Raw genomic sequence first — 23,397 nt, 5'->3', positions numbered from 1 at the left:
GTAGCTCGTGGGATCTTCATTGCATCATGCACAATCTTTCATTGCGGCGCATGGGCTCTCTAGTTGTGGAGCACAGGCCCAGCAGTTGCAGCTCGCAGGCTTACTTTCTCCATGGCATGTGCGATCTTAGTTCCCTAACCAGGGACCAAATCTGCGTTCCCTGCACTGCAAGACACAGTCTTAACCACTGGACCACCAGGGAAGTCCTCCAACCTGATCCTTAGATTTTACACAGTTCCGATCAAAACCCCAGCAAGAATTCTGGACATATCATACCTAGAGTAAGTAAAACAATTCTAAAAAAGAACAAAGAAGCATCATACTACCCAATTTCAAGATATATATAAAGCTGTAATACGCAAATCGAAATAGTGTGGTATTGATGCAAGAATAGACAGACAATAGACAGAAGACAAAGTCCAAAAATATAGTCAACTGATATTTTTTTTTTCTGGCTGTGCTGTGCCATACGGCTTGCATGATCTTAGTTCCCTAACCAGGAATCAAACCCAGGCCCATGGCAGTGAAAGCTCTGAGTTCTAACCATTGGACCACCAAGGAATTCCCGGATTTTTGACAAAGGCACAAAGGGTACTGAAAGGTGAAAGGAAGGTCTTTTCAACAAATGGTGCTGGAATAACTGGACATGTTTATGAACGAAAAAAACCCTAACACAGGCCTCATACATTATACAACAAGTAATTCAAAATGGGTCATAGATCTAAATGTAAATGTAAACCTTTTAGAATATAGACAAAAATCTGCATGATCCTGGGTCATGCAGAAAGGCACTACACTATTAAGAGAAAGAAAAGGACTGGGAAATATTGCAAATCACATACCTGATCAAAGATTTCTATCCAGACTATATAAAGAGCTCTTAAAACTCAACAATGCAAAGACAAACCCAGCTTAAGAATAAGTAAAAGATCTGAGCATATGCTTCACCAAAGAAGATACATAGATGGAAAATTAGCAAGTAAAAATATGCTCACAATGAAAAAAAATCAAATAATCCAATTTAATAACTGGGCAAAGGACTCAAATAGACATTTCTCCAAATATACAAATGGCCAAAAAACACACGAAAAATTGCTCAACATCATTAATCACTGAAGAAATGCAAGTCAAAACCATGATATATCATTGCTGTTAGGATGGCTGCTATCAAAAAAAAAGGCAATTTCCTGACTGTCCAGTGGTTAGAACTCCATGCTTTCACCTCCAAGGGCCCAGGTTCAATCCCTGGCAGGGAACTAAGATCCTACAAGCTGAGAGAAACAGACCAAAAAAAAAAAAAAAAAGAAAATAAGTGTTGGTGAGGATGTGGAGAAATTGGAGCCCTGTATATTATTGCTGGGAATGAAAAATGGTACAGTCACTGCAGGAAATGGTATGGAGGATTCTCAAAAAATTAAACAGGATTACCATATGATCCAAGGACCAAGTGTCTTTTAATTTCATGGCTGCAGTCACCATCCACAGTGATTCTGGAGCCCAAGAAAATAAAGTCTGTCACTGTTTCCATTGTGACTACAGTCATGAAATTAAGACTCTTATTCCTTGGAAGAAAAGCTATGACCAACATAAGACAGCATATTAAAAAGCAGAGACATTACTTTGCTGACAAAGGTCTGTACAGTCAAAGCTATGGTTTTTCCAATAGTCATGTACAGATGTGACAGTTGGATGATAAAAAGGCTGAGTGCCAAAGAACTGATGCTTTCAAACTACGGTATTAGAGAAGACTCTTGAGAGTCCCTTGGACTGCAAGGAGATCAAACCAGTCCATCCTAAAGGAAATCAACCCTGAATATTCATTGGAAGGACTGATGTTGAAGCTGAAGCTCCAATACTTTGGCCACCTGATGCGAAGAGCTGACTCATTGGAAAAGACCCTGACACTGGGAAAGATTGAAGGCAGGGGGAGAAAGGGACAACAGAGGACGAGATGGTTGCATGGCATCACCAACTCAGTGGACGTGAGTTTGAGCAAGCTCTGGGAGTTGATGATAAACAGGAAAGCCTGGCGTGCTGCAGTCCATGGAGTCACAAAGAGTCGGACATGACTGAGCAACTGAACAACAACGACCATATGTCCCAGCAATCCCACTTCTGGGTATATAATCAAGCGAACTGAGAGCAGGGTCTTGAAGAGATATTTGTAGCCAGTGTTTTTACAGCAGCACTAGTCATAACAGCCAAGAGGGGGAAGCGATGTGAATGGCCATTGATGAATGAATGTGTAAACAAAATACGGTCTATGCATAATTCTATCATATTGTACAATATGGATGAAACTTCAGGACATTATTCAATGCAAAATATAAGCCAGTCACAAAAAGACAACTACTGGGATGATTCCACTCATATGAGGTTTCTAAAGTAGTAAAATCCATAGAGATAGAAAGTAGAATGGAGGTTCGAGGAACTAGGGAGAGGGGAAAGGGAGAGTTATTGTTTAACGGGTATACACATAGATTTATAAGATGAAAAAGTTCCAGAGATCTGTTGCACAACACTGTGCATTTCAAAATGGTTAAGACAGTAAATTTTATGTTACATGTTTTTTACCACAATAAAAAAAAGAAAAATATGTTCACCATCATCTGTCATTAGGGAAATGCAAATTACAAGTAGGAGATACCACTGAAAAACTGTCATAGATCAGAGGAGACTGAAGAGACGTGAAAGCTAAATGCAGTGTGAGATCCTGGTCACACAGCCCAATCCCAGGCTTTCCCAGGACTCCCACCCCTCTTTTCTCCCAGTTCTTGCTAGCTCACATCTACCCTCACTCTAAACTACTTCTCCTTCCAAATTCGGAAATCAGGAGGGAAATAGCAAAGAAAAATGCCTACTATTTCCCATCGGCTTCTCACTACATGCCTTATGCTAAGTACAAGCCATGTGAGTAATATAAGGAGGTCATGAGTTTGGGTAAACTCTTGGAGTTGGTGATGGACAGGGAGGCCTGGTGTGCTGTAATTCATGGGGTCACAAAGAGTCAGACACGACCGAGTGACTGAACTGAACTGAAAATACTCTTCTTGCCTCAATACCTTGCAATACAGATGAACAGATAAAAACATGATGCAAACACTACATACTGGTGTCACTGAAGCAGCGTGACATTAAATATTTATGTATACAATGCTCCTTCACAAACAGCAAATGTGAAATAAAAGAGTCAACAGATAACTTTTATTTATCTCAGTTATCATTTCTTACTCTATCACGTCTCCCTCCCACATGTCCACACAAGGAAGCAACATTCTCAGCTACTTGACAGGATGGTAGCTCCCTTGGGTTGCATACCCAGATCCCATTTTCATTCAGATCAGAGGTATCTTGCCCCCTTACTGAAATCTGACTTTTCCCTCTGTCAGTACAATGTCTGATGAGGGTTGGTTTGCCTGTAGTTTTAATATTTGAGGTAAAGGGAACTTAATGCAGATTCTGGCTTGTTATGGATTTTCTCAGACAGTGGAGAGATTCAAACCCTAGCCAATACCTGCCAGTCTAAGAACAGAGACAGAGCCACGTAAAAGGATCTGGCCTGCTGTAACTTTAAATACACCTCATGCAGCTTTTTTCTATGACACATCACAATTTTTTTTTTCAAAAATCTTTAAACATTTTATTAACTTTGAAGAAGGAATAAGAACAGCTCCTTTAGAAACTAGAGAAACACAAGCATTGATCTATTCATAGAGCTTCTTCTACACAGATGAAGAAGTTTACATCAAATGAACAAAAAATAGAACAGAAGACATAAATACAGAAAGACAGAAAAATCTGTCTCTAGAAATCAGGTCAGATGGACTCAAAGACCTCACTGAATGTAGGATAATCACTGGGAAGCCACGTAAAGCTTTCTGCTGGAGCATAAAGGTAGCATAAGTCCATGGAGTCAAGAAAACACTCTTCTTCATCCTGATCTTAAATGCTTCCTCCAGCCTGGGTCCACAGAAACGTCCTGATTATTTGAACTGGTTGTCAATCAAGGTTCCCTTCATTTTTGCTTTCTTGGCTTCCAGTTCAGCCTGGAAAGGAAAAAAGTTTATGTCCGGATACATGACATGAAATTCTGACTTTCCTGCCTTATTCTAACTTCCCCAACACTATCCCCTCATGCTCATTTAGTATACAAACTAGAACCATGTATCTAAAATCATGATGGACTTCTCTGGAGGTCCAGTGGCTAAAACTCCACACTCCCAATGCAGAGGGCCTGGGTTCCATCCCTGATTGGGGAAAAAACTAGATCCCACATGCCACAGCTAAGACCCAGTGCAGCCAAATAAATGAGTATTTTTTTTAAATAAAAAAAAAATGTGATGAATAGCAACTGTTTTCCAATCTTTCTGATGTTATGATACACATAGACGATGATAACATCTGTATGGTAAAATGGGGTAAACACACAGGGCTGTGGTCAAAGGCAATCAGTGTAAGCATTACACAGCTCCAGGATCCCTGAAGAGCTGGGGGAATCAGTATTATGACATACCAGTATCCTGTTCTTAGCAAAACAGGAGGAATAACCCTGTTCCATAACAGTGCTACTTAAAAGTTACAAAGTCCATAAACTGTTTATTATCAGTCCACAAAGATACAAACAATAATTGGCAGTAAGCATTTAGAAACTTTTGTAGCAATTTGACTTCCCAAGTGGCGCTAGTGGTAAAGAATCTACCTGCCAATGCAGGAGACACGGGTTTGATCCCTGGGTCATGAAGATCCCCTGCAGGAGGGCATGACAACCTACTCCAGGATTGTTGCCTGGAGAATCCCATAGATAGAGGAGCCTGGCAGGCTAAGGTCCATAGGGTCGCAGAGAGTCAGACATGACTGAAGCGACTTAGCATGTACACCCGCACAGCAATTGGACAGAGTAATAAAATAATTTCATAAAAAGAACTAAGGCAAATTTCTTTTTATGACATTTTATAAATTAAAAACCTGCTCTTGACAAATTTTTTAAAAGGAAGATGCACTGGCCCTTCACTTCAGAAAATCTCTAAGCATGGCTCTCTCTAGATCACTATGGCAAGGTCAAGCGGCTCTCAAGACCCACTACCTGTGTCACCAAAAATATCCTCTACAGAGACATCAATGCCAGGATGTCTTATTTTAAAAAAAACATCAGACGTATATTATCATCAGGAAAACAGAAATGTAGGCTCCATCACACAAAGACGGGCGTGCTCAACAAAGAGCCCAGACAGTGGTGGTGGGAGCAGTGCTTTAAGCAGCAGTGAAAAGTCCCAATCCTGGCCCCCAAGTGTAGCCTCACTGTACACCTCCCATCCTGGGGGAGTGCCCGTGCACCCTGATCTTGGACTCCTGACCTTGGGCCACAAGTAGCAGATTAAATGATCACTCTGGTTGGGGCTGGCTAACCAGAACTATTATTGGGGGTTGGGATCCTGCTCACTATCACAGAGCAGGGTATGTACGGATAGCCACATGCAGGGTTAGACACCTGGCAGCCAGCTACACCATATCCCTGAAAGACTTCCTAAAGGGTTCCCCCGCCCACCTGAGGGTCTTTCAGATGGAGGAACTGAACAGTTCAGGTCAGTGCCTGCCCCCTGCCACTCACCAGCTCCTGCAGGCGCCTCTTGCTCATGCCTTTGCGCTCCAGCTGCTTTTCAATCACCTTGGCATTCTGTGCATACGAGTCAGCAACTTCTCTCTGAGGGAAGAATGGAGCATCCTCAGGCCAGCAGTCTCACCCAAGAGGAGTAACAGAGACCTCAGGAGAAGTTTATACTCCTCGGGTTACAAAATCACTACCGAAGTGGCCGAATTCGGCTCCCTTTCCACTCTTCAGCTTTTCAGTAATCTCGGGGAGTCAGGTTTCAACTGAAACCATGTTTAAATAACAGATAACATTTCTGTGTAAACATCATTATACTGAAGTACCATAAAGGGAATTGCTTCTCCTGCTAAGGACAGATGCCCATACTGTCTGATCTGGACTGAAAGGGACCGGAAATCCCTGAGCCCAGTAGTTTTTCAACTGAAGAGGGATGCGCCCCCTAAGGCCTCTCAAAAAACAGTATGAAGAAAATGACTGATTTAGTCCAACTCCCTGTGCCTCATCCTACAGATGTCCCTGAAGCAGATTTCCCTGAAATCCAGGGAAACAGTAACTAGCTGCTGTCACAGTGTTCCTTAGTAGCTAGAGCGAGATCTACAAGGGAAGTTTCTAACTGTTCTGCTATTCAATGATCTAGTTTGAGAGTCCCCCTTCATCCCCTCCCATCCAACTCCCTTGAGGGCAAAAGCACTTACAGCCTCAATCTCTTCTTCTTCTTCATCAATAGTAGACACAGTCACAGAGCTGAACTTGCCCATGTCTTTAGTCCGCTTGGTCATCATCACCTGGAGGTGCAGGAAGAGGAACCAGTCTAGTTCACCTCTCTGAGCCATGTGTGCTCGAGTGTGTATGAGTGTGAGTGTGCAAGTGCCCAAGCCTGGGTGTTGGGGGAAGGAGAGGGATTGTTGGGGAAATATCCACCTCTTTGGGACAGGCTGGCCTATCTAAAAATGCCCGTCTTTTAATCTGCCCTATCATTTCCTAATATTTGACATCAAGGGTTTTCAAAATATATTTAAAGATTAACTTTCTGCATTCCATCTCTAATTGCTCACATTGGAAAAAGAAGAAATTTCAAAGGAAGTACATGTGAATAAAAGCCATACAATTTCCAACTTTACTCATAAAGCAGACTGTAGGAAAGAAAAAAGAACACACGGTAGGTGTTAAAATTTTCTAACATCTGCTTATACAAAAATGGCATCCTCTTAATAAAGAGAGCATACTCATGCACCATAATCTACAGTTTTAGGACTGCATCTGTAGCTCCATTAACCCATCTGTCTCCTTCAGTGATAATTACCTTCTTAGGAGGCTCTTGTTTCTGAGTGTATATGTTCGTTTTCCCAAAACCCTGGCCAAACTTGACCACTGCTCCATCCACAATGAAGGTCACAGGAGCATTCTTGGGCTGGGACTGGTAGAAGAGCGGCAGCCCACACCTACAAATAGCAGAGTGAATCTCAGGCAGGCCTCAGGATCCAAACCCCCAAAACACTGCTTCGTAAAGTGGGCTCAGACTCTGCAACTACATGTGTTTGTGGCATCAACTAATGATCAGCTCTTCCCGATGTTCCCCCAAAAACTACTTGATAAGAATCACAGAGGGCACTTGTTACAACTGCCAATCAGATTCCAAGGTCCCGCCCCCAGGGGATCCTGACTGAGCTACTCTGGGGGCTGAGGCCCGCAAATGTCTTTTAGCATCCCATGCAGTTCTGATCATTAGAAACACTAGTGGCAAACCCTGGCTCTTGCTGCTGATTGCTTTCCAGTCAAAACTGCTGCCATTCTTCCCAGAAGTCTGGGGAACTAGTGTGGGTTCTGTCTTGTTCTGTTTTAGCAGGGTCAAAAAGCAGCACAAAGGCTCCACTGTGGCTGGTCCACCAACTAAATTCTGAGCAATCAAAACTAAGTTCACAGCATATTTTCTGTGCTTGGTCACTTCTACTATACTTTTTCAGCTAAATGAAGTAGACCCACACCCATAAGATATGATTAAATTCATCCAACAAATCTAATGTGGCTGTAAACTAAAACGTCCTCTTAGCCAGTTCCCTGCTTTAATTCTCCTAGTCTGAGTCTTCTGAGAGCCAAGTTCAGTTCAGTTCAGTCACTGAGTCGTGTCCGACTCTTTGCAACCCCATGAACCACAGCACACCAGGCCTCCCTGTCCATCACCAACTCCCGGAGTTCACCCAAACCCATGTCCATTGAGTCGGTGATCCAAGAGTGAACTGTAATTACATCAACGAGATTAAACTTGTTAAAGTTTAATATTCTCACTGCTGACAACCTAAAGCTGGAAATCATATGTATCTTTAAATAATACTCTCTAAAGTTCTTGGGTCTGTGGTCCTGTAATAGACTTTATAGACAGGTTTGGATTACACTACACAATGTTAGACTGAGCAACTCCACTCCAAGAGAAAATACATGTTCCCACAAGATTTATACTGGAATGTTCATAGCAGCTTTATTTGTAATAGCCAAAGCCATTAACAACTCAAATGACCTTCAATGGGTCAATGGTTAAATGAACTGTGGTGCGATGGAATACTACTCAGTGATAAAGAGGAACAAATTACCGTTACACATAACTTGGATGAACCTCCAAAGGATCATGCTACATGAAAGAAACCAGATGAAAGAGATACACATTGTATGTAGCAGAACACACACTGCAGAGTTTATGTCACATTTTAGAATAGGTAAAACCACAGCAGCAGAAGGTAGGCCAGTGCTAGCCAGGGGAAGGGGGACTGACTGCAAAGGAGCCCTGGAAATGTACTATGTCACAGGAGGGGTGATGTTATGTGGCTGTATGCTTTTGTCAATACTCATCAAACTGTCCACTTAAGAAGGCAAATTTTATTATATATAAGTTACACCTCAATTAAAAAATAATACTATGTTTCAAAACCCATTTTTTGTAGCCAGTTGGTCAGAGATGTAATTTGGCCAACTGCAGCTCTTCAAGAAGCCTACCTGCATAACTGAAGTCTGAAGGCAGGTTACAATTATAAGGATAAAGATATAACAGAGAATTGTCCCCAAATGATGCTTTTCCTAACACATCATTACCTCCACTTTCTTATGCTCGCGGAAACCCACACTGTTAATACTTACTTTGCACATTTTTTCCTGTACTGTCGTTCAATGCCTTCAGGTCTGCACAGAAAATGGAAGTTAAAAAAGATACGAACAAATCTCATAATCTACCAACCTCACTTGCCATTTCCTCAAATGTTAAAATGGCTTTTCAAAAGCTTTCCTTTCCTAGATCAGCTGTTGATTTACACATGTATTTATTTTAAAGCACTTCTTCCATCCACAGGCACCCTCCTGACAGACGAGGCAGTGTGGTAGTAGTTACAGTCACAGAAGCAGTTGGGTTCACAGTAACAATAACACCAACAATAACAACAGTGGTAATCACTTGTATAGCTTTTATTATGTACCAGGAGCTGTTCTAAAGTGTACGTGTATTAAACTCTTTAATCCTTACAACCACCCTATGAGGTAGGCCACGTTATCATTCCCATTCTACAGATGAGGGTGAAGAAGCACAAAGCAGTTACACAGTTTGTCCAAGGTCACAGAGCTAGGAAGTAGAATAGGTTGAACTCAAGCCCTAGGTTGAACTAAGGTGGTCAAGATCAACAGCCCACACAACACTGCCTTAGGTAATCAACTGGGGGGTAAAGACTCTTCCATTCATGCGGTTGCTTCATAGAAACCTGGGACTCGTCTTCTCTTTCCCTCGTCTCCCACAATCTACTTCATCCACAAATCCTGTGGGTTTTAGCTCCAAAAAAGGTCTTGAACTTACTTTTCTCCACCCTCCTGCCACCATCTCAGCCCAGACCACTAGTATCTCTTCCCCAGATTATTGTCCCAGCTACCCCCGTCTCCTCCCTTCCCCATCCTGTTTCAACTTTTTAAATTAGCAGTATGTGCAGATGGTATAGAAAAGAGTATAAAGTGAAAGGTAAATATCCTCTCCACTCATCTTCCACGCGCCCGGTTCCCTCCCCCAGCCCCAGAGGCAAATACTGTTACTGGCAAATACTGTTCCTCCCTTCCTCCCAGAGTTGATAACACAGCAAAGTTTTCTCTTCCTTTTTAGACAAATGTAGCCCACCTGTTCACTTACAGTGAAACAGCCTCTCTGTTCACTTAAAAATGTATCTTGGTTAAAAAAATATGTGATCCTTCCCAATCAGTTGAAAAAGAATTGCCTCATTGTTTATAAGGACTCCATTCTATCTATTTGTATGAATGAACCAAAATGTCTTACCTGATGGGTAAATCCTCCGAGTGTATCCACTTCGGATTCTGATAGATAACAGCCAAATTACTCTGCACAGAAGCTGAACCACTGTATACCCCACCACCAACGTGAGACTTCCCGTTTCCCTACAGTCTTACCAACACAGTATGTTATTAAAATATATGACGACCAATCTGGCATGTGAAATATGAGATCTCAAAATTTGCATTTCTTTTTTTTTTAAAGAGTGAAGTTAGGCATCTTTTCATATATTTAATAGACATTTGTATTTTCTTTTTTTTTGATGAACAGTCAGTCTATTTTTGACCTACTGAGTTGTCATTTTATTCTATTTTATTCTTATTGTTTTGTGTTGTGTTTTGACGGAGCTGTGCAGCACGTGGGATTTTATTTCCCCACCAGGGATCAAACCTGCGCCCCCTACAGTGGAACCGTGGAGTCTTAACCACTGGACCACCAGGGAAGTCCATCTCTTTATTTTATATTAAGGAAACTTGCAAATGTTAAGGGTTCTTGCAAATATTTCTTCTCCAGCTGGACATCTGTCTTTGACTTTTCCCCCCACGTGGAAATTTTAGACTTTTGTGTGATCAAATCAGTCGTGTATATGATACTTAGTTAGGACTTCACCACTCTAAGTTCATAAAAAGAAAAATTCTGAGCACTTATTCTAGAACCTGCTTCCATTACTATCTCATTCTTAATCATTCTCCAAAGAGAGTCAAGAGTGGCTTCCCAGGACAGCTAGAATAAAACACAAACTCCTCACCGTGGCCTTCTAGGCACTGGCTGGGCAGAGAATCCGGCCCGGCCGCATCTCCTACTTTCCTCCCCGCTCACTGTGACCTCTCCACACCAGCCTTCCTCTGTTCTTGGAATAAACAAGTGCTTTCCCATGTCTGATCTTTCACACTCACTCTTCTCTCTGCCTGGAATGCACTTCTCACCTGTTGCATTCTCATCTTTTTTGGTGTCAGTTCAAATACCACCTAGTTATAACAGCCTTCCCTGAACACCTTTTTGAAGAGGTTCTCATGTGATCCTGAATGAGCCCTTTGTTTCATTCGTATGACTTTCCATAATCATAATTACTTTAGTTTTTTGTCGTCCCACTAGACTGTAAGATCCATGAGATCAGAGATCAGCAGAGACCATGCCTGTCTGTCTCACACTCTATTCCCAGAGCTGAGCACAGTACTGCAATAAATACTGACTAATTGAATTCTTAAAAGAATTTAAGTTTAGTGAGGAAAATTATAACCACAGAGGTAAGTTCTTAGATGGAGGAAAGTGAACAGGCTGACAGGAACACAGAGGTGGCAGCACCAAATCTGTCTGAGGCAGTTATGGAAGGCTTCGTGAGGTGATGTCAGCAGTCCTGATAGAAAAATGGGATTTCAAGCAGAGGGGCAACTCTGTGCAAAAGGTAAAACAGCAGAGCATATTCAGAGAATTACAAATAGTCTAATGTTCTCGGGACCTAAAAAAATCAAGGGAGTACTACTGATCCGGTAAGACATAAAAAAAAGATTTTAAGATCATACTATGAATAACTCTACACCAACAAACCAGATAATCTAGATGAAAAGGACAAATTCCAGGAATGATAGAATGACACAAACTACCAAAATTCACTGGAAAAAGAAAATCTGACTAGACTATGACAAGTATAAGGAGATTGATTTAGTGATCAAAAAACTTTGCACAAAGAAAAGCCCAGGACCAGTGGCTTCACTGGGGAATTCCTCCAAAAGTTCAAAGAAGAATTAATACCAATGCTTCACAAACGTTTCAGAAGAGGAAGAAACACTTCCCAATTCATCCTGTGAGGCCAGTATTACCTGAACGTCAGACAAAACTATCACAAGAACAACAAAAACAACAAACTAGAGATCAACGTTGCTTAAAATTATACAGACAAAAATCCTCAAAAAAAAAAAACAAAAAAAGAAAAAACCGAATCAAGCAGCATATAAAGGATTGTACCACATGGCCAAGCAGAATTTATCCCAGGAATGCAAGATTGGTGCAACATACAAAAAAATCAATCAATGTGATACACTATAATAACAGAATAAAAGAGAAAAAACACATGATCATCTTAGATGCAAAAAAAGCATTTGACAAAATTCAAAGCCCCTTCAATATGTTAGAAAGAGAAGGCAACCTCCTCCTCCTTATAAAAGGCATCTATGAAAAATTCCTATCTACTAAGCCACATAAATGAACATCATATTCACTGGTAAACAACAAACCTTTCCTCTAAGATCAGTTGACAATTCCAGTTACAACAGCATCAAAAAGAATACAATACTTAGGAGTAAAGTGAACAAAAAAAGTGCACAACCTGTGCACTGAAAACTACAAAACATCACTGAAAGAAATTAAAGAGCTAAGTAAATGGAATGAAGTTCCATGTTCACGGACTGAACACTTAATGTTGGTAAAATGGGAATGCTTTCCAATGAATCTACAACTTCAACATAATCCCTAGCAAAATCCCAGTTGGCTCTTTTTTGGCAGAAATTGACAAGCTGATCCTAAAATTCACATGGAATCGTAAAGAATCCAGAATAGCCCAAAAACAGTCTTGAAGAAGAACAAAGTTGGTAGACTCACACTTAATTTCAAAACTTAATACCAAGACACCATAATCAAGACAGGGTGGCAGTGGATGTGGAGAGTGACAGGTCACAGGGCACGTGTTAGGCAGACCGCCATATTTTCAGGAACCAGGGCCCCCACATTCAGCTGGCTAAAGAGCAAGGGTACGATCACACTGAAATGTTGCCCTGGCTAGGAAGGGAGCATGCTCAAGTGGGCCCTTGGAAAGACTGTTCATGATTAGAGCAAGAACTATGTCAACCAAGGGGGAAGTCTACCATGCCTTGTTGGTAAACTCTGAGAACTCTGGCCCAAGAGAGGCACTTGGCCAGAGACCACTGGCCTGGGCAATACCGGGCACTAAGGCTGGACCCAAAGCTGGCTCACTCCCAGGATCAGGCTGATTGGATTCCAGAGTTGCCACTGCAGTCTGGGGCCACCCAGTTTTCTGGCCTAGAGGTGAGGGCATCTGCCTTATAGTGCCACAGGAGCCTGTGGCTTAGTTGTGTTGTTAGATTACTGTCTGCATTAACTAATATAATACATGTAATAAATATTTCAATAATCCTAAAGACAGTCAGTTAATCATTTTCAAAATCAGAAACCCAAATAAAGGTTAACCGAGAGAGAAAAAGCACAAGAGAATGAATTTGCTTTAGACAGAGCATGTTATTTACAATCTTCCCCAGTGTTACCTGGGGGGCCTTCTTTTGTGAATTTCATATGTTTTATAATCTGCACCCTCCATTTGTATATTGTATATAACCGGTTTTCTCTTCAACTGCATAAATCTAGCCTGATTTGGCACTGAATGTTGCCTAGCAATAGTTTCTAACTCTTTTCATCAGTGTGGGCTGGTAACAGTTCGGTTTCTTAAATACACATAGCTAGATGTCAGCTGGTAGCTTTTTCTGGTTCAACACTAGAATATAAGCTCTGTAAGGGCAGGGTTCTTTGCTTGTTTACTGGATGTAGTGTATTGCCTATAGATAAAATCCAAACTTGTCTACTTTAGCATTTTATTCTGCCCCTACTCCAGGCTCCATGAACCCCTTCTGGTAAAGTAACCTGGGCTCTAGCCACAAGGGACTATTTAAATTTCCCAAGCACACCATATTTGATGCTTTTAATGCTTCCATAGTCCTTCCACTGGGAATGTTCCTCATCTACTTGGTGAAATCCTAGTTCAAGGCCAAACACAAACGCCACCACCTTCTGGTGTCTTTCCTGACCACCAGGCAGGCAAGATGACCTGCTTCTGTCTGTTTTCCCAGAGCCTTCTGTTCACACGAGTATTTTATCATATAACAATAGGTAGTCCATTCCCTTGTTGAGCTATGAGCTCTTTAATGGTAAGGACGGTGCCTTACTCATCTTTGCAGATCCAGTCCTTAACACAGTGTGCCCTGGTCTGCTCCAAGAGATTACAAGTTGAATAAACTCATTTTACTTGAAAAAACCCCAAATTACAGCTATCAAATGACAATAGAATCACATTTCACCATTTCACCATAGCACAATAAAAACATGTATTCTGTATTAATAGAAGTTGAGAACCACCACAAATGTCAAAGTATTGGGCCCCAAATACATGACCTATTCGATACTAGATGGGGTATTTATACTTCTCAGAACTAGACCCCAACACAAGCAGAAAATCCTAGACAGAACATCAACGTCTTACCTCCGAAGATATATAGTCTCCTCGTCTTCGGTGTTACAAAACTTGTGGGCGTGTTTGGCACCATCAATCACACGGGACCGGTCCCGGGGCCTCATGGGCAACTTCTCTAACTGACAGTCTAAAGGAATGAAGAAAGATTTGGTCACAAGAATCACTGAAAAATTCCCTGAGGCAATCAGAACTTTTCAGGGGAGGCCCTTTGCACTGTAATTTTTACTACAATTATCACATTTATTGAAGGCTATTATTAAATTTTCCAACAAAAAATGACTTGGTGTCAGAAGACCTGGATTTTAGCTCCTGCTGTGATACTGGTGATCTTCGGCAAACCCCTTCCTCTTTGGGAGTCTTTCCCCTTATTTGATTATATTACCTCAAAAGTCCTTCCCAGCACTGCCTTTCAAGTTTTCTATGGGTCTTTCTGTTCCTGGAATATATGCTTAGGAAAGGAGGGGCTTGGACTAGAGTGGTAGAAATGGAGGTGGTAAGTAGTAGTCAGATTCTGGATAGCTTTTCAAGGAAGCACCTGAAGAATGTACTGATGGGCTGAACGCAGAAGTCAAGAAAGATTCTGAGATACTGGGTGAATAGTGGTACCACTGATGTGATAGGGAAGTCTGAGAGGAACAGTGGAGATCAGAAAGTAGGGGATCAGGAAGTTAATTTTGAACACGGTCTCTTTTTAAAAATTTTATTTAAGTATAGTAGATTTACAGTGTTGTGAGAACATGGTCTCTTTTGAGAGGCCTATTAAACATCCAAGTGGAGATGCTGAATAGGCTGAAGTTTAAGAGGTGCAGGTTAAAGAGGAACATTTGAGAGTCATCAGCATACAGATGGTATTTAAAGCTTGGGAATGGTTGAGATCACCTAAGGAGTGAGTACAGATTGACAACAGGGAAGAGGAATGAGCCACAGGGCCGTGCAATGCCTCAAAGTCTGAGACAGAAAAGAGGAGCCAGACACTGAGAAGTGTGAAAATCGAGGTAGGAGGAAAATCAGTAGAGTGCAGAGTCTTGGATGCAAATGAAAATGTTTCAAGAAAGACGGACTGATCATCTCTGTAAAATGCTACTGAGAGGGGGATTTAAATGGGCATTGATAACTGAGCACTGAAACAGGTAACACGTTCGTTAGTACTTTGACAAATAACGTTTATATGGTTAAGTGAAAAAGTGAGGGCAAGAAGGAATGGGAAATGATGCAGAGACAGCCCACAGACGCAATTCTTTTTAGAAATTTTGCTACAAAAAACGCAAAGAAATGAGGTTATAGCTCGAGGAAAACGTAGGCTCAATGGGGAGGAGTTCTTTTCACTTGATAAAAGCTATTACAAAATCCTTGTACCGGGCAGAAAGGTCACAAAGTTTCTAGAGGCAGAGAGGGAGAATAGGGAGTATATTTTTTCTAAAGGAGGAATTTCCTTTTGAAGGCGGTCTGCATACAGAATTACAAGATGAAGCACAATACAGAAAAGCTCCCTGGAGTGAGGCGGCGATGGGTACGGAGGATTTTAATGGAGGGGAAAATCTTCAAAGAGACGCGGCTCTCAGATCACAGCCAGGGGAAATCCGCCCTCGAGAACCCGAAGTTGCACTCCTTGCAGACTACTCACCCAGCACCAGGACCATCTGGCCGCACAAACAGTAGTAGACGTGAAGGGGCTTCTCGCCGTCGTCATATTCCTCCCGGTCCCGGGTGTCAGAGCAGACGACGGACCGGGACACTACTTTAGGCATACTTCAAAGCGGCAGCCAGGAAACGCTAAGCCAAAATTAAGGGTCGCGCAAAAGTGACGTCACACACGCGTCACAGCTCTCTCCAACGGAAAAGTTGGTCACGTGTCAATGGTAGTCACGTGAACTTCCGGGCCTTACCATTAGTCTAAGATCCACGGGGGGGTTCCAGGTGTCTGCCAGAACCTCCTTTGCCTTGACCTAAGTTCTGGGGGGGAGCTTCCCTGGTGGCTCACTTGGGACACTCTTAATCATTTAAATTATTAATTTATATTACTATACACATTATATATGTATATACATATATGTAACTAGAAATAAAAAAGGGCTATTTACACATTATATGCATAATACATATTTTAAATGTGCCTCTAAATGTGATTTGATTGGCCATCTAAAGGAGCTCAGTTCTGGGTGTTCATTGGAAGGATTGATGTTGAAGCTGAGACTCCAATACTTTGGCCACCTGATGCAGAGAGCTGACTCATTTGAAAAGACCCTGATGCTGGGAAAGACTGAGGGCGGGAGGAGAAGGGGACGACAGAGGATGAGATGGTTGGATGGCATCACCGACTCAATGGACATGGGTTTGGGTGGACTCCGGCAGTTGGTGCTGGACAGGGAGGCCTGGCGTGCTGCGGTTCATGGGGTTGCAAAGATTTGGACACGACTGAGCAACTGAACTGAACTGACTGATTCAGGATGAGTACCTAATGAAGTCGAGGAATCTTAGAACTTGAGATCTAGTTCACATAACATATAATTCACCGTTTCAAAGTGTATAAATCAGTGGGTTTTAGTATATTCACGAAGTTTTGCAACTATCACCACTACCTAATATTTTCATCATTCCCCAAAAGAAATCCCTTAGCCGGCACTCTTTCCACCTCTTTCCCAGCCCCTGGCAACCACTAATCTAGCTTTCTGTCTCTCTGGATTTGCCTCTTCTGGAAATTTCTAATGAATGAAATCATACAATATGTGGCTGTTGGTATCAGGTTTCTTTCAGTTTTGTTTCCGAAGTTCATCCATGTTGTACCATGAATCAATCAGTTAAAATAATGAATCACTAAAAAGGAACCTCATTCCTTTTTATGACTGGATAATATTCTGTTGTATGGATATAGCACATTGTGTATATTCATTCATCAGTTGGTGGACAATTGGGTTATTTCCACTTTTGTAATATAATGAGTACAGCAGTGCTACTATGAACAGTGGTGAACAGGTTTTTGTAAGAACATATGTTATACTATTATGTTTTGTGAGGGCATATGTTCTCTCAGATGTTTACTGAAGAGTGGAATTGCTGGGTCATATGATAACCTTATGTTTAACTTTTTGAGGAACTCCTAAGAATGTTACCCAAAGCAGGTTTATTATTTTACATTTACCACCAGCAGTGTATGTGGGGTTCTGATTTCGTCATGTCCTCACCAATAATAATCTTTTTTTTATTATTATAGCCATCCTAGTGAGTGTGTGGTGGTATCTCATTGCCATTTTGATTTGCCTTTCTCTGATGGCTAATGATACTGAGCACCTTTGCATATACTTTTTTTTAACATTTAAATATCTTATTGGGAGAAATGCCTACTCCAATCCTTGCCCATTTTTAATTAGGCTATTTGTTACTGTATTGTTGAATCATGAGACTTCATTATATATTTTTGGATACTCTATGCTAATCAGGTGATTTGCAAATAGAGACACCTGAATGATCCCGTTTGCCACAGGTTTAGGGAACATCTTCCCACCCTTCTTTCCTCAACCCAGAAACTCCCCCAGAATGCTCTTTGTGGAGGACCAGAACCTGGGGCCACCCAGAATAAGGACATTTAGACAGCTTACATTGGATCATTTCAAATGATGACACCAAAATAGTGGATTTTTAACAGAGAACTTACTGAAGAAAGCAGGAGCTGGTGACCAGAAAATTAACAGAGTAGATGGAAGAAGAGTAGTGTTCTAGATACACAAGATGTAAACCAATGGAAATTTAAAGCCATCTGCTAGCCTTCAAATGAACCTGAGTTAAAGCATAAAAGAAGTATCAAGTCTTTAAGACTCACAGCATTTTCTCCTTAGGTCTTAGTGCAATGTCATCCCTATAAATCTATGTTATTTAGTATTTCTTTATCTTCTACTGTGTGCAGGCAATGCGCTTATTAATACATACTGTTTGCATAGTGATCAGTTATAAATAGTCTCCCTCCCTCATGTGGCTTAGTCTAGTTCAGGGATGGGCAAAGGGCTAGAGAATAAATATTTTAGGCTTTGAAAGCCAACAGGCAAAATCAAGAACATTATGTAGTATTTATATCACTAGAGAAGACAAATTTTCACAAATGTTTTATCAATGGAATTCAAAATATAATAATTGAGTATAATTTTTCATAATACAGATCTGCTAGTGAGAGGAATGACATTCTTTTATGAAGAGGATAATATTTCACTTAATTAGCATTCAAAGTGAGTGTTTCCTATTATCAAAATCAGTTACACTTTTTTTTGTTTTTTGCCACACCTCGCAGCATGTGGGATCTCAGCTTCCAACCAGGGATGGAACTCATGCCCCCTGCAATGCAAGTGCAGAGTCCTAACTACTGGACCACTGGGGAATTCCCTTTTATTTTTTTAATACATTTTTAAAGGTTTATAAATTGTTTCAATTTGTCAAGATTGCTAATAATCTCATTTTTAATCTGTAATAAAAACTTACAACTTGATTTTTTCAAAAGAATCGACAAATTGCAAGCAACTGTTAATAAAGCTCTTAATAAAAAATCAGCTACAGATATTTATCTGTTAATGCTTATCTGTAGTAATGAGATTTTATGTATTTCATCTTTGAGAAAAATCTTAACACAGATAAGTACTGCCACATACTAATATCAGTCCACAAGCATCTGAGTTTTAATCGAGCATATTCATCTCTTGGGGCTTCCCTGGTGGCTCAGCGGTAAAGAATCCACCTGAAATGCAAAAGATGCAGGTTCGATCTCTGGATTGAGAAGATCCCCTGGAGAAGGAAATGTCAGCCCATTGCAGTATTCTTGCCTGGGAAATCCCATGGACAGAGGAGCTTGCTGGGCTACAGTCCATGGGGTTGCAAAAGAGTCGGATGCAACTTAGCTACTAAATAACAATTCGTCTCTTAGATAGCACTTACAGAATTCTATCAGATACTTCTCTTGATATTTGCATTTTAGCATGTTGTTACACTGTAGAATGATCACTTCCAATTGATATTTAAGTGGGAGTTCCTCAATCCCACAGTTAAACTGCTTTTGAAATACAGAAATTTCCTTTGCACTCACATCAGGGTCCATAAAACACCATGGATTTTATGCTCAGAAAATATATCCACAGCAAATTCGTGTGGGAATGCAAATCTAGTCTGTTTTAACTTTTAACAGCACAGGAAGTGATTAAGTAACTAGACATTACTTGTGGTTCAAAAAGTGTCAGTTGTCATTGAAATGATTTCACTGCAGCATAAATGTCACATGTAAGAAGCATTTTTGCTTTGTAATTTTAGGTTAAATTTATTAAGTAACATTATTAAGTCTCCAGCAAAAGCTAATTCCATTCAGTATTCAATAATAGTGGTTGAGGGTGGTTCTTCTGGCTCAGAAAAATTTCCCAATTCCAGCCATGAGCTATAAAAATACAAAAACAAACAGATGAAACAACAACGACAAAAAACCCCTTACAATCACTAAGCTGTTGAACTGCTGTTGGTGGGTCAAGTTAGAATATTCAGCCTCTATATCTGACGAAAATTCCTGAAACTGACAATGTTTAGTCCATGAGAGTGAATGAAGTTCACTGTTGACACGAATGGTTGAGTAACACAAGATAGACTAAAATATTTTCCTGTGAAGTACCTATTGTTCAGTAAGATAACAAATGACTATAGGATTTAAACAACTTCCATTTTTGCAAGTTTTGTACATTTGCCCAACTTAGCCTTTTTCTCCTTCATACATAGTCGAAATGCATCTTAGCAGATTCTACTTCAGGTTGTATTGAACTAGTGCTTTCTTGACTTTTTTGAAAATATTCTCATCTGCAGTCATCTACAGGCTATCTGTATTCTTGGGCTTCCCTGTGGCTCAGCTGGTGAACAATCTGCCTGCAATACTGGAGTCCTGGGTTCAGTCCCCAGATTGGGAAGATTCCCTGGAGAAGGGAAAGGCTACCCACTCCAGTATTCTGGCCTAGAGACTTCCATGGACTATATGGTCCATGGGGTCGCAAAGAGTCGGACACAACGAGCGACCTTTACAGGCTATCCATACAGGCCAATTCTTCCATCATTTTAAACTCAGCATTGACCCTCTGAGTAAACAACAACAACTGAGGAGTATTAAGATCTGTCACCTTATCAAGAGCCAAGGGAAAACACTTGAAACCATTTGCCCTGTTTTTTAAAACTTACTATTGGTGTTACTTCTAATGTCCTCAACTTCTGAGCCACTGTTCTTGGTGAAAGCTGAAAAAGTTTATTTTCCCTCGACACATTTCTCTGGCTTTTGCAATCAAACACAATTTAATTAACTCACCACCAGTAAGTAGATGGTTTTCTTTGCTTGGCTAACAATCCAACCACTCAGAAACTTACTTTGGCAGCAACCTCATTTTCATTTTTCACTTTTGTGAAGAATTCTTCTATGATAAGATATTCTATTTTAAACTTTCTAATTTGCCTAACCATTGCTTTCCTGTGAACTGGGAACATTGTGATGAGTACTTAGTTTGGTAATGTCGAGGTATATTGTATTCTTTTAGCCATGCTATAGCATCACTGTGTAATCAACACAGTGTTTTGACATCTAAATTGATGGCCAAGTCATCTACACTCCACCATGCCTTGAAAGCACAACATTTAAAATCCACTTTCTTATTTTCTTGTTTTTACATGCTAGGCATGCAGTTGTAATTTTTTTAAAATGCCAAAACATGGTGAAAGAAGTGGTTCCCAAAACACTGTTGCATTACAACCATGTCACTGTGATTTGTAGTGGACTGACCAACAGTGGGAAGTGGTGAGGGCACCACACACGCTTTCTGTCACAGCTCCTCAACTCTTTCATTGCAGCACAAAAGCAACCATAGTGAAACTTTATTTACGGACATTGAAATTTGAACTTCATATCATCTTTATGTGTCATGAAATATGATTAAATACTATCCTCTGTCCATGGGATTTTTCAGGCATTGCTAACGATGCATGCTCAGTTGCTCAGTCATGTCTGACTTTTTGTGACCCTATGGACTTTAGCCCACCAGGCTCCTCTATCTATGGGATTTTTCAGGCAAGAATACTGGAGTGGGCTGCCATTTCCTCCCATAGGGGATCTTCCCAACTCAGGGATTGAACCTGTGTCTCCTGTATTGCAGGCAGATTCTTTACCCCTGAGCCATCAGGGAAGCCCACATCACTGACAAACTTGTCTTTAAATTGAAAAAGACTTCTAGTTTCTTGACCCCTGTTATTGGGAGGGAAGAGGGGATACTTGCCTGTGAAGAAGGTATTTCTTCAAGATATCAAGGTGGGAAGGAGGGTGGAAGGAAGGCTTGGCCGTCTCTGCTATAGTTAGTACATTCCAGTCCTATAACCGTCTGTGCTAGAGAACGATCTTCTGTGTGCTGCTTGCTATGACAACCCTGCTTCTGATGTGGAATGTGGGGGCACAGTGTTCCTGCAGTGCAATTCCACTATATAGTCAGGCAATGCTCTCCCCACACCCTGGTGCCCTGGGGCTCCCAAAGAGCTACTCCTTAGCTATACAGCAAAGGAGTTTCAGAAAACAGACAAGCCCACAACACACTCACACGCATCTCTAGCCTTCAATGAGTTTCAGACATTTATCAGATCAGATCAGATCAGTCGCTCAGTCGTGTCCGACTCTTTGCGACCCCATGAATCGCAGCACACGGGGCAAGAGGAGAAGGGGACGACAGAGGATGAGATGGCTGGATGGCAGACATTTATACCCAGTCCCTTATATCCAGAAACCTCCCAGACCTCACCTCCTCTCCAGTATACTATATACCATTTCTCAGTGGGATGTTTTCAGTACATCTCTCTCAGGCTCGAACACCTATAAAAGCTGCCTAGCAAGCCTGAATTCCTCATCCTCATATTTGAGGGAATTTAATCAACTTCTGTCATCCTCACTTTTCCAAGTCAAGGTCTTGTCAGTCTGCATTAGCCTCTCTAATCTGCCCACTATCCCCAGATCCTGGTTAAGCTCCATGTCCACGTTTGTGCTGTTTAGGAACTACTTGTGTTCTTCCCTCCCTAGCCCTGCTTTCATCTTTTCTGAAGCAACATTGAAATAAACCCATTTCAGGAAGCTTGCTCTAACCCCACCAGATTGATGATTCCCCTGCTGTACAGATTCTTCAGCGTCTGTTGAATCACTTGTTTCTGCTCTGCAATTTGCTGCTGCTCTGGAGGCAGAATTCTAAGATGCCACCCTCTTCCTCAAGATTTCTGGTCACTTCTTCGAGCTATTCAGTCAAATAGTAATCTGAGTTCTGCTATCAGGCAATTTTGCAGATGTAATTAAGGTGCCAAATGAGATGATTTGAAGATCAGGAGACTATCTGGGGTGGGCTTGACCTAATCAGATAAGGCCTTAAAGTGAGCTGGGCTCTTCCTAAAGAAAGAGATTCAAATTGTGAGAGGAAAAGAAATACATTTTTAAAAAGTGTGACAGGGATTTGATGGGAGAGAAATTCTCTGCTGCTGGATCTGAAGATGGAGTAGGCCACATGGCAAGGAGTGTAGGTAACGTCTAGGAGCTGAGACTGGTCCCTGGCTGGCAGCCAGTAAGGAAATGGGGCCTTCAGTCCTGCAACCACAGGAACTGAAGTTGGCTAACAGCTTGTGGCAATTTGTTAAACATCAATAGAAAACTAATGCACTTGCTTTCATAAATCTTGCCTTTGTTGATTCCGTATGTGTATATTAGTAGACAGCAAGCTCCTAGGTGAGAGGAAAAGGAAGTTTTTAAATTTATTTTTGTATCCCCTTCCCACCACAGCCATAATGTGATGGTATATTAGGGAGATTTGCTTTAACTGATATATTAGAATTAGTGAGAGATATAAATCCTTGGCCATGAGAGTACCTGTTGTAAAGCAGCAGGTAGAATCATTACCATTGTCAAGTGCCTCCTGTCTCCCATTTTAGAAACAAATTCCTGCACATCTATATCTTTTGGACATCCTCAGGTAGATGTCTCACTAGTCCCATGAACTCAGCAAGTCCCCAGATTTTCTCTCCCCAAACTGCCATTCCCCTCTCTTTTCCCTAATTCAGGTAATGGTGCTTCAAACTCCCAGTTATCTTGGGGGTTAGAACTTGAGCCATTGTTTAGCCACACGACACTTGGAGGCTTGTGGGGATCTTAATTCTGGGACCAGGGGTTGACCAGTGTCCCCTGCATTGGAAGCA

The 23,397-nt window shown here is 41.2% G+C and overlaps 1 protein-coding gene across 2 annotated transcripts; it reads right to left on the bottom strand.

Annotated features, from left to right (window-relative positions):
• Positions 1-3,612: 3,612 nt before the first annotated feature.
• Positions 3,613-15,961, bottom strand: STEEP1 (STING1 ER exit protein 1). Of its 2 annotated transcripts, XM_086389825.1 has the most exons (7): positions 15,806-15,961; positions 14,191-14,308; positions 8,738-8,779; positions 6,912-7,050; positions 6,304-6,393; positions 5,609-5,701; positions 3,613-4,046 (listed from the first exon to the last, which is right to left on the bottom strand). In XM_086389825.1, exons 1-7 carry the CDS (start codon positions 15,927-15,929, stop codon positions 3,984-3,986), a joined length of 669 nt encoding a protein of 222 aa, XP_086245951.1. In that variant the 5' UTR covers positions 15,930-15,961; the 3' UTR covers positions 3,613-3,983. The 2 variants fall into 2 exon arrangements, with proteins under 2 accessions (XP_086245951.1, XP_086245952.1); XM_086389826.1 differs by lacking the exon at positions 8,738-8,779.
• Between the last annotated feature and the right edge of the window lie 7,436 nt (positions 15,962-23,397).

The sequence above is a fragment of the Bos grunniens genome, chromosome X (genome assembly GCF_055505025.1).
Source record: "Bos grunniens cultivar Pamir isolate PY7600 chromosome X, Bosgru_T2T1.0, whole genome shotgun sequence".
Taxonomy (NCBI): domain Eukaryota; kingdom Metazoa; phylum Chordata; class Mammalia; order Artiodactyla; family Bovidae; genus Bos; species Bos grunniens.
The sequence above is the reverse complement of the archived record's forward strand: the minus strand, read 5'-3'. Positions and strand labels throughout refer to the sequence as shown.